Source organism: Protopterus annectens, chromosome 8.part0 (genome assembly GCF_019279795.1).
Source record: "Protopterus annectens isolate FY-2018-M chromosome 8.part0, PAN1.0, whole genome shotgun sequence".
NCBI lineage: Eukaryota > Metazoa > Chordata > Ceratodontiformes > Protopteridae > Protopterus > Protopterus annectens.
Genome location: NC_056741.1, coordinates 22,547,461 through 22,559,958, shown reverse-complemented (window position 1 = coordinate 22,559,958; position 12,498 = coordinate 22,547,461). Strand labels below are relative to the sequence as shown.

General features: G+C 43.1%; 1 protein-coding gene across 1 annotated transcript in view; it reads left to right on the top strand.

Moving 5' to 3' along the window:
- NCAPD2 (non-SMC condensin I complex subunit D2) overlaps nt 1-12,498 on the top strand; it is a 1,714,408-nt gene that overhangs the window by 1,382,548 nt on the left and 319,362 nt on the right. The window contains exon 26 of the mRNA XM_044079588.1: nt 10,678-10,855. Within this exon, the coding sequence (XP_043935523.1) occupies nt 10,678-10,855 (178 nt within the window). The remainder of the gene's footprint in view (nt 1-10,677; nt 10,856-12,498) is intronic.

Sequence of the window (12,498 nt, the reverse complement as noted above, 5' to 3'; positions counted from 1 at the left end):
TGGTAAAGTGGTACATGATTGCGGACAAACTGAGCAAGCAGGTACTGTTACCCTGCAAATGGTTTCTCAGCAGTGCATCACACAGCATATTCCCAAAGTGGGCGAAGCGTTGCTGTGATCTTTTTACTTCTCCATTCAACACCAAATCCCCTTACTACTTCAGTATAGTTCCTCAGAGGGCAGACACCCAGAAAAGCTTTCTCCCACAGTTGACCACTGGGTCCCCTCTACTCCTCTCCTCCTTGTTATGTGTTATCAAGACTGTGAGAGATGGGCAAAGCTTGCACAACTTGACTCGTTCTTACAGCATTTTTCTGGCCTCGCCAGACTGTTTCTCCTTGCTGTAGCCTCATCTGAAGAACCTCTCTTCCACAGAGCTCTGCTCTGGAGAAGCACCTGTCCACACAAACTCGCATTCAATCACTTTGTTTAAACTCTTGAGTTCTCCTATTACAGTAATGGTTAGGAACCTTCATTTCCTTCTGGATGTCATTAAACTCATTACAGCATCTCAGGAACCCTCAACTAGGAGAGTAAGTGAAAAGGGAAACATTTTCAGTATGTTTGACCAGCATTTCTGCGGTCTCTGCGCCATCAGAGAAGATATCAATTTTCTTAACAGAGCTATACAGCAAAGAAGATAGTTACTCCTCTATTCAGGTACATCTGGTGGTGGTTTCCTCGTATGAAGGTGTTCAAACTCATTCCCTGGCTTCACACCAGTGGTATAAGGCCTTCATTAAGGGCATGTTCCATTCCAGACCTGGCTTGGGATCTCAGATTTGTGCTTGAGAGTTTGACGAGACCTTTCAAGCCAGCATATTCGACTGATGATCGAGATCTTATGACAAATCGCCATGTTGGTAGTTATTACTGCATGAGAAAAGTATCTGGGCTTCATGATGTATATGCACGATACCCTCTACATTCTTTCACCAGGACCCAGGTATTTCTTAGGCTAAAACTGTCCTTTATCCTCAAAGTAGCCAGTCAAAATAATCTGAACGACTCCATTCACCTGCCAATATTTTTTCTAAATACTCTGACAAAGGAGAATACTTGTTGAATTGGCTAGGTGTAAGCATCTACGATTAAGTAACTATTTGGATCACACAGTCTTTCAGTAAAGATGACCAACTTTCATTTTTTCAGCAGTCAGACTTAAACGAATACCAAGATTATACTGGCAAAATGGATGTCTGACTGCATTTCCTTTTGTTACGCCACAGCAGGCAAGCAGCTTACAATTCCACCAAAGGTTCACTCTGCTCAAAAACAGTTTTGCAGGAATGCCCTTAGCTAGATTAAACCAGTCTGATTAACTTTCTCTCACAAAGAAAACAGCTAGCCCTCCCTAGACAAAGATTTCACTGCAAACTGAAGGGGTCACAGTAACAAATACTTATCTCATTCTTACCCCCCACTAGAGGAAGCAACATCCTTGACCTGGTTATTACTAACATGGGCAACCATTGCTCTACACCAGTAGTCAATTCCTCCTTGCTTAGGTCTGACCACAAACTAGTTACCATGGAAATCCACATCTCACCCACACCCCCCTCAAAGGTGTCCACCATGAAAAACTTCTCCAAAGCTGACTTTGGGACTCCTAAAAACAGAGGTGGCTAACTTCACAGCACCCATGCCAATGGAAAATAGATGCATGACTGCCAAATCATACACCAATGCAGTGTACAAACACATACATAAATGCATGGAGCTAGCCATGCCCAACAGAACCAAGATGCTAGTCTCCAAAAAAAGGAAACCCAGTCTGGTGGTCCCCTGCCATTAATCAACTCTACAACAGAAGGAAGAAACTGTTGCAGAAAAAGGTGAAGTCCCAAGACTGGAAAAAATTCCCTTATTAGTCTCAACAAAAAGTTGAGATCCCTCATCAAAACCACCAAAGCCAGCTATGAAGGCAGAATTGCGACAGACACTAAAAACCACCACAAAGCCTTCTGTAGTTGTATCAAGAATCTCTATGACCATACCTAGATTTGCTCTGAGTTACTGCACAATGGTATCTCCTATACTGAGCCAACAGATATTGCCAACATACTGACCAACAGATTCAGTGCCAACTTTACCCCTGTCTCCTCCCCTAAAGGACCAATCTCAATACCGGGAGAATGCCAGGCACCCAACAATACTGCAGCATAGGTTAAAGCCTGCATTGTCTAAAGCCAAGAATACAGCTTCCATGGGACCCGACAATATCCCTGGCTGTGTTCTACATGAATTACAAAGTGAACTGGCACCACATCTGTGTGCTCTGTTCACTCACAGCATCACCTCAGACTTTGTCCCTACCAAATGGTGCACTGCTACAGTAATTCCTCTTCATAAAGGAGGAGCGACTACAGACCCTGGAAATTATTGCCCCATTAGCCTGACTAGTCTGATATGTAAGGCTATGGAGCATAGCATCATGGACCTAATTAACAAGGATATAGGGAATCTCCAAACTCTAGATTCCCACCCAATTTGGTTTTGTGAAAGATGGATCATGCCTGTTCAACCTGGTTGTCTTCTTTGAGTCAGTCACCAGAGCGGTGGATGAAGGTAAGGCAGTTCATACAGCCTACCTCTATCTGGCCAAGGCCTTTGATACCATTCCTGACTCTGGAATTATTGATTAATTCAGCAAACTAGGCATCAGTCCCAATATCGTTAGATGGGTTGCAAATTGGCTCACAGAACCCACAGTGTGAAAGTAGCAGACTCCAAGTTAGACTGCCAACCAGTCACGAGTGGAGTCCCACAGGGATCGGTCCTGGGTCCTCTCCTGTTTGGCATCTACTTCTCAAAAGTCCAGTTCAACAGAGGGAAACTGGCTGACCAAATTCGCAGATGACTGCAAGCTGGGAGCCATTATTAACTCCCCAAGTGATGCAGGCATCCTACAGAAAGCCCTCACCGAGACCAATGACTGGTGTCAACCATGGCCTTAATCTTAATGCCAAAAAATGCATCATCCCCTTTGGGAAAAACTCAGTTCCCACTAATTACCTCATTGATGGGAGCCCACTGAACACTGAAGGTGTTATAAGAGATCTGGGGACACATGTTGACAGCAACCTCTCCTTCAACCACCACATTACCCCTCTGGTCAGAAAGTCTTATGTGGCACATCTCATTACCAAGGGGTTTGCAACCATGAAGAAAGAGGTCATCATCTCTCTCTACTCTTCCCTCATTAGACCAATCTGAGTATAATGCCCCATTTGGCATGTACCTCACTAGACACCTGCAGCAGCTGGAGAGGCCACAAAAGTACCTCACAAAGAGGATCTTAGGCCTTAATCACTTGTCCTATATGGACAGACTCAAAAAAACTCCAACTATTCTCTGTCTCATATCGCCTACTTAGAGGCAAATCTCTCCTTGACTTACAAAGCCATGTCTGACCCAGCTGTTAGAAATGCTGCATCTAAAGAAATCCCAATCCCTTCTCACCACACGCTTCATAGACCTCAACCTCATTACCACAAACAACCGAACATGCTGGAGGGACAGGTTCATAACCCAGAGACTACCCATGCTCTGGAAAGACTTCCCATGCATGTCGAGCAGGAGCACCTCACTAGCCCTCTTCAAGCGAAATCTTGAGTGGATGGGAAATAGTTCACACTGGGGATTACTCCAGTGGCTCTAATTGATAGAGACACTGGGTACTAATGATGGGCGGCACAATGCCAGGGTACTTCTATGGGCTAGGCTTGTAAAGGCCCCAGGGCCATTAACCTAGTACACACCTAAAGGATAGCAATGGCAGCTTGGTCTTCACTGCATTCCAGCCTTGAGACTATTTCTAGGACGAGCGCATCTTTTGGGGCAACCATTCTTAGTCTGGTGGGCTAAGCTACCCACATTATCTGGGGACTCTGTCCTGATGGTGGTGTCCAGGCAGGACCTGAGAGAAATGCAAGTCATGTACTTACAGGAACGTTGGATTTCTCTAGTGTCTGTTCACCCACCCACCCACATTCCCCCTCCAAACTTTCACACTCTGAGGGGCTCTGTAAGTTGACTTAGACTTAACATCCTTTTTCTCCTTTATGTATGGCTGAATGTGCTAAATGTTAGCATACTCGAGCTGGAGAATTCAGCAGCAGGTGGTTATGAGTAGGGAGGAGCTTGAGTTTGTGAAGAGTTTGTTGCTGTCACTAGAGAGTGCTAAAAGCACTGGTCTTGATGTTCCAGTATCTGGACAGGCCAGAAGAATCTAACATTCCACTAAGTACATAGCTTGAGTTTAACTTTTAAACAGGAGCAACACTGGAGCAGCATCCTTTACTTCAAGTGAAAGACCCATATTCGTGGCTGTCAGTGGATCAGAAGATTTCTAAATCTGAGTGATGGCCATATTTATGAAATTATTTTAGATCAGTCTATGAAATACTCCGCCATAATTTCTGATAAATTTCTCAAATAATAAACCACTTGCATCGGACTGAGGAAAAAGAAATAAAAAAAGGGAGGAGGCAAATGTAGGCTTTGCATCAGATGGGAAAATGATTTGAGGGATTGCTGTGAAAGAATGATGTAGGCTCTGCAGTGTGACATTTATGTATATAATTATCAATCCCCCTTGTTCCCCCATTTTCTTCGGGTCGGGGTGTTAATTGTCGCCATCTCTCTCAATTCATTGCCACTCTCCTGCATTCTTTGAAACTCAGACCTGACTGTCGCAGGTCTTCTCTCACACAAACCTTCCATCTCTTTGCTGTATGCCCTTGTTTTCCTCTTGCCTATTTCCTGTCTGTACCAAATCTTCACCAGAAGATAATCTGTTTTTCTGCTCATGTGCTTGAACCACCATAATCTGTTCTCTTTGACCTTCTCTGCAGTTGGAAATACTTCAGCTTCTGCTCTGATGTCCTCATTTCATTATCTGTCCCACAGTGTGCACCCTACCCACCCGTTTCAGGCACTTCATCTCCATGAAATCCAGCTTCCCCAACTGCTCTGCTTTTACTGCCCAGATTTATATACCATGCAGTAGTACTGGTCAAGCCATTGTTTTGTACGTCTTACTTTTCAGCTTCTTTGACATTCTTCTGTCATACACTACATCTGACACTGCCAGTTGGCTGCAGCCAGTCTGATTCTAGCTTTCACCTCTTCATTTAGACTTCCCTTTTCCGCATCCACCCCTCCCCAGTACCTGAAGCTTTTTTAACCTGTTCTTTCTTGAGTTGCATTCATTTGGCATAATGGTTAATGCACAGGATACAAGATTTGAGCCTGACCTCTGGGTAATTCCTTTAAGTAGTTTGCATGTTCTCCTTGTCTGTCTGGTGTTCTCCCACCTCCCAAAAGATGCTGAGTGTTTCCACCTCAGACTCGCTGAAGAATGGCATTGTAGCAACAGCACAAACTCTATATGATACCTATAAGAAGAAAAATGTATAGCCCAACCGCTTTGGGCATCAGCTGTGATGCATAGTATCCTCAAGAAAGGCGAACATGAATCATAGACTGCCTGTTTCATGGCTATCCACTCAACGTGTAAAAATTGGTTTTAGGAGATTTGTTCATTATAATATGTAAATGTATTTATACATGTATTGTATATAAGCAATCCAGTCTTTATATTAACAGATCCTTATAAGAATCTTGTGTTCTCTAAATATGTAAACCTCCTGCATTATATCAGTACATAAAGAAGTTAGCTCCATTGTACTTTCAGCCTATCGACCCATTACAATATCCCCTTGACACACTGTAAAGTACTAGAAACATGTATCCATTATCCAACTAGCTTTCTGTAAGAATCACTTACTTCCCCCTCATACATGCCTTCAGGCCCCATTACAGCACTGAATTGCCTATTACACTTCCTAGACACTGTCAACTGAAACAGAGATAATAGGTAACCTTGTCTCCACACCATTTCTGGACCTCTCAAAGGGATTTGATTCTGTATTTCGCCCTCTTGTCATCGTCAAGCTCCTGCAACTAGGAATAAGCAGCACGACCACTGAATGGTTTTCTGGTTACTCTAACAGCCACGTGTAATTTGTTAAATAGCAGAATTCCTACTCTACTCACCATTCAGTACAAATAAGTATCCCTGGGACCCCTCCTATTTAATGTATTTATAAATGATATGGGCAAGGCAGCCAAACATGCTGGGGGGGGGGGGGGGTGTAGTGAGACCAAAGGGAAAAACTCCAAACTGGAAAGGACTGGCTCCTAGCCGGAAGCACAGGTACCTTCTGGATAGTCTTTCCATCTTGATATGATAGCACTCCTCCTGAAGGTGTATAGAGCACATCCAGTTGTCTTTTCCCAGGAATGGAATTATAGACTGAAGTGTTGCCATCCGGAACTTGGTTTTCTTCACTAATTTGTTCAGTTCGCTGAGATCCAATGTTGATCTCAGTCCCCTGTTTTTGGAACTAAAAAGAATCTTGAGTAAGTTTCAGATCCTCTGGTCTGCAAGGACTTCTTGGATGACTTTTTCTTAGCAACTTTTGAATTTCTAATGTTGGTTGTTCCCATTGAATGGGTGGTATGTCTGGAATTGTCTTGTTTGCAGGAGTGGGGAAGGAAAAAGGAATTGTATAACCCCTGGATATTATCTTGCACCCATTTGCCGTCTCTGATGTTTTGCCAGGTTTCGAGGTGCAATGACAATTGACCCCGACTCCCTCCAGAGACTAGCAGTCCGGGCACTCCTTCAGGAGCGCTGAAAATGTCTAACAGAGAAAGATTACATGGAGCCCTGATTCTGCAGACCCCCTCTGCTGCGAGAATAGCATCTTCAGTTATTGTGTGTGTGTGTGTGTGTGTGTGTGTGTGTGTGTGTGTGTGTGTGTGTGTGTGTGTGTGTGTGTGTGTGTGTGTGTGTGTGTGTGTGTGTGTGTGTGTGTGTGTATGTGTGTGTGTCTCCCACTTCTGGGGGGAACTATCACCCTGTGTGTCCTGGTAAGACCACTAAGATTTCCTGAACCACATCTTTCCACTACCCCCATGACCTTTTGGATATGGTCTAGTGGGTGTGGAAAAATGTACTCCAATGGCAGATAGCGTCTTACCCTCTTGTTCACACCGAGTTAGCGTTTCTTTGACTTTTGGCCTGAAAAGAGATGACCCACTGAAGGGAGCATTAACAAAGGAAGACTTAAAGGGCTCCACGAAATCGAAAAGGCGCATGCAAGCCTGCCTCCTTATACAGATCCCTGATCCTGCTGCCCTACTTACTGCATCTGCTGCATATGAAATGAGTCTCCTGGACGAGTTAACTGAATTGAGGGTAGCCAGCTGTGCATTGATCTCATCTACTGTTACATCAGCTACAGCTCCTTGGAGAGAGCATGTTAACTCTTTCAACAGGTCTGTCTGTAATCTGGTGAAATAAGTAAGATAATTCAGCAATCTCAGTGTGAAAGCTGCTGAAGAAAAGACACATTTTCCCATATATATCCATAGTCCTAGAATCCTTGTTAGGAGGATGGATAGCGGAACTAGTTTTGGAGAGTTCCTTCTTTGTGGCCACCCCCACGACCATGGCATCAACTGCTACACCCTTTGAGGAAAGCATGATCCTTGGGGGCTGTAATGTATTTATTTGGCTTCCTAGGAGTAGGCTTTATGGAGTCTTGGGTCTCCCATGTCTTCCGAGAGATTCATTGGATAAGTTCATTGGACAGCGGAGTCACCTAGGACGTTGAAGGATGGGATTCAAAAGCCTTCAGGTATACAGACTCCTCATTAGAAAGGGATGAGGACTGCCAGTCACCTCTGTTTCAGGATTTCCAGGATGTCTCCAAAGGAGCCATCTTCAAGAGGCAATCATGGGGACCCTTCTGTTTTATCGAGGTCAGTATCTGAAGTGACAGACTCCTGCGGGGAGTCAAGATGCTTCCTCTTGCACGTTCTCTTCTGGGGGACAACTTCAGTGGGGTATTCTGGAGAAGTTCTGGAGGGGGGGGGGGGGAGTCCTCTGGGGACATTTTGAGACATTGAATCCCTGTGATCCTGTGGACGGGTGAAGAGGAAGACACCTGTGCCTGTAGAGGGAGGAAGCTCTGATGGAGACCGTCAGAGACTGAGGAACAGTCATTACCCTCCTCATAACCTTGAAAGCAGACTGCCTCTGCTCCAAGGAACTCCCAGACCCGACAGCAAAGATGTTGGGCTCAAGCGAGTCCTCGGTGCAGGCGAAGGAAGCTCTGAGGAAGTGGTAGGAGCTGAACCCATCCGAGCCACCAAGAGACTGTCTGATCCGAAGTGACCCAAATCTGCTCTGAGGACCCAACCGGCAACCGTTGGCTCCCAGAGGTTTCCTGCTCTAACTGGGCGGAAACACTCTGGGAGGAAATCAGATCCAAAGAACCAATAGGTGGCCTCAGATCCCATACACACACTAGCTGGATATCAGAGTCTTCTGGCTCCGAGACCGAGAGATTGCTCTGAGGAGGAGTAGGTTGCCACTGGGGTAACATGAGTCTGATCCAACTCCTTTGGGTTTGGATCCAAAAGAAGCTTGGCCAAGGCAGGTGATGTAAGAAGCCTCTGCACCACTCTGTCCACATCTTCATCTGAGAGGCTCAGATGTCAGTGGGGACATCAGAGCCGTCTCCATGGAGATCTTTGGATCCGAAAGTTTGGACTGGTCCACGGAGGTCCCTGGCTCTGTAGCGACTCTCTGCTCCATAGGTACTGTGAAAGCAGACAACATTGGTTTGTTCTCTGCTCAGAGGTTTTTGGAGCGGGAGATGATAGTTTCCCTGACCCCTCATATACTTGTCAGATTTAGGAGAGGCGGGATCTGAAGAGAGAGCCTCAGAGAAGTGGTATTTAATAAACTCTTTCAGAATCAACTTGTTACATTCCAGTAATGCCTTTGAATTTAAGGCATGACAAATAGAGCATGATTCTTGCAAATGAAGAGGCCCCAAACAATAAACGCACAAAGTGTGTAAATCACCGAGGGGCATCTTCTTGCTGCATTTCTCGACTTCTTAAAGCCCAAAGGCTTACCTTCCTTTTAGGACATGCTCGAAGGCAGCCTAAAGAACAGCACTAAACTAGGAAAAACTATAATTAATGCAAGGAAAACTCTATTAAGCTATATTAAATTATACTAACAATAACAAACCAGTACAACAACAATAGTTAGTAAAGAAAGGAAGTCCTCTAATTAATTTAAATGGACTTCAAGGGGCAAGGGGGGGGGGGTCCTCTAACTTAAACGGGTCCTCTAACTTAAACGGGCTTCGGAAAGGAAGGGGAAGTCCTCTAACTTAAATGGACTTTGAACAAAGCTTTGGTTGACCATTCTCTAAAACAAACTGTAACCAATAATGAACTGACTGCAACTATCATAAATCCCAGAAGCGAGGGAGGAAGGGGGAGGGGAACATCTCTAAGTAAAAAGGGTGTGATTAACACTACTAAGCTAAGAAAGGGTACTTACTGACAAGGGGAAGAAACTAGCAAAAAATGACAGTTGACTAGTAATTATAGAAATGAGAAAAAATGTAATTAGAGAAAAATGTAATTAAACTTAGCCCTGAGCTTGCCTTAAGAAACTTCTCGAACGAGATCTGGAGAAGTAGGGGAACTGCATTCTGGGTAGGGATGAGGCCCACGAGCTTTGCTGAAGACTTCGAGCTATTGGAAAGGCTGAGACTGATCCAACACCTCAGATTTGACCTATCAGTGAGAATAAAAGCGAGATTGCCAACACATCTATCGTTTTAGAAGGGCCTATGAGAGTAGAGATATCTGGAATGGGTTGTATGTTGGAGTGGCATCAAAGTGGTAAGAGAGAAGGTAGAGGTGTTGTTAGAATCTGGACAGATTTAAGTGTCATTAGAAGGCGCGTGTCCTAAGGCAGAGGAGTGATGGAACCGTAATGTAGTCTTGGTAAGGGTGACTTACAGCTACAGAACTATTCAAATATACAAAATCTTTGTTTTTGATGCACTGTTTTTCAGACTTCGTAAGGAATGCTGAATCTCTCTGTTTTAGGCTTGGGTAAAAAAATGTTGCCACCTGTTTAAAACAGCACCTTTTATACTAATGTATATTTGCATTCTGCTTTTGTATTTTATTTATTTATTTTATTTTTACAAAAAACAAACGCATTTTGTTTGAAATCTGGCCAAAAAAAGTACAGCAAACTGATGGCAGAAACTTAAACTGTAATTTCCTTCTACAGCCTTCTAACTTTTGTGCAGTTTTTAATATTTTGACTTCAGATGTGTTCAGACTATCCCATTAGTGAGAACTTGCACTTTCAGTCTGTGCTAAAGTGTGTTGAGGCAAAACTCTGTAAAAGGCATGTAGTAATATAGTGTTAAGTGTTGGGGGGAAGCTTGGGCATGAGGATTTATGTAATTTAGTAAAAATGTTCTCAGAACTTTGCCTGCTTTCAGTAGTTTTAGTGGGGAACTTGTTTATGCACCTGATATTTTTAGATCACTGCTTGTTTATGCTCTCCACACACTGCCAGTGTGTAGAATGCAGGTAGGCTTTGGCACTGAGAAATGCATTTCTGCTGATTTAGAGGCGAAAGTGTCATATGATGCAGATGCCTTTGGTCTATTAATTGTAGATGTGAAGCTCTTCACTGCAATAAGCCACACAGTTAGTGGCTGAAGTGAGGGAGGTAAATGATTTTTGCTGTATTGCTAATTTAATATATTTGTGTCTTAGGCTACGGGACAGCTCCCCAAGTGTGCGACTAAGTGCTGGACTTGTTTTAAACTATCTAATCCTGAAGGACATGGTGAAGGTGAAAGGTCAGATCAGTGAGATGGCTGTCTTGATTATTGATCCAGATCAGGAGGTTGCTGGATTGGCAAGAAACTTTTTCAATATGCTGTCCAAAAAGGTAAAATGCACATTTAATGTCACCAACCGTACAACTGTTTGTTATTGCCTAATCTTGTTAGCTGCTTAATTTGTTCCGTTTCTTGTTTTCCTTGTAAACCCCCATCTGAGCCTGTAAACAGCCAACTGAGATCAGGGATCTTCTCTGGTCAATAAATATATAAATAAGGTAAGGTACAATGTAAACAGGGTGATAAAATGTCTAGTGGCATAAAGCTCCAGTTTTCACTGAATTAACTTGTGTTAAACAAAGAATATTGCGAGAAAACAGTCTGTTTGAAGAGGAGGGAATGCAGGTGTCACAAAGTAAAGGTATTGATTCCCTACCTTCCCCTTGCCTGATTACTTCCCAGCAGTACTTGTGTGTATGGGTTTGGTGACTGAGCTTTCTGATGTTGACTTGTTTTTATATTTCCCCACTGGGGAATTGTTTTTATCCCCCCCCCCCAATAGCCAACCTTTTCTTGAATTTCAACCAATCCATTACCTTCCTTAATGAAATAAAGTACTGGCATTTAGTGGGAAATCCATTTCGCCAATTTAGTACTGGAGTCTGCTTTGTTTTAAATTATGAATTTTAATCATTTTTCACTGGGAGACTGAGCTTTAAGGGGAGAAGAAAAAAAGCCTAATGTGCACATATTGAAGGATGATTAACTTTAACACTAACCCAAATCTGTAAAGCTTGCATAACATTCCTTTTAAGAGAGAAGCATCCAAGTCTTGTAGTTTAAGTGGCTATCCAGTAGTAGAGGGTGAGCTTTCTCAACAAAAGAGTATTCCCTTTTCCTGCCAGGAGGGCTGTTAGAAGCTGTATAAGACTTTAAAAGAGCAGGGCAAAAAAATAAAATTCCACGTGTCAGTAAATCATCTTTTGAATTTATAACTCTAAAATTGTGGAGCTTTTTTCCCTATACTTCAACTGCGAAAGTACTTTGCCCATTCATATATTCCTAATGACAAAGATAATCTGTCAGTCAGTCAATTAGTAAATGACGGACCTATATCAGTATCTAGTGATTATGGTAAACAGTTTGCCAGTTCCTACTGACGCGGATTTCATTTTGGAAAATGGCAGGCAGGTAAAGGACCTTTTGCTAATGGTATGCTTACAAGCAGAGAACTTATAGTAAGAAACTGTCAGAATGTGTACAATGGTTTATTATATAGTGGAACCCAAGAAAACGACTCCCATTTATTTTTAACTGGGAAAGTCCAGCTGGGCCCACAGGATACCCATTTTCAGAGGAGGCACTGTGAAAAAGCTCTAGGTTACATCACAAAAATGTTCTGGAGATATACTTTACAAAATTATTACAAGACATATAATACAGACTCGTATGAACATGTTACATTCAACATTATACAGTAATAAAACTGCGTATCCATCAGCAAAAAGCATTTTCTATATGAATGGTGAACTCTGCAGATGGTTAGGAGATAAGGATGCCTGTCTAGCCATTCATAAAGAAAATTCTGGATGTGCAGTAGAGTAAAAGTAGATGTCAGAAATGTGGTAAAACTACTGAGGCGCTACACTAGTATGTAGGGCGAAAGCTTTTATAAGCAAGACAGATAACTGCAGAGTACAGATGGACAGGAGAACAGTATACGAGGAAAAGAAAGGGGAAAGTACTGTTGGGG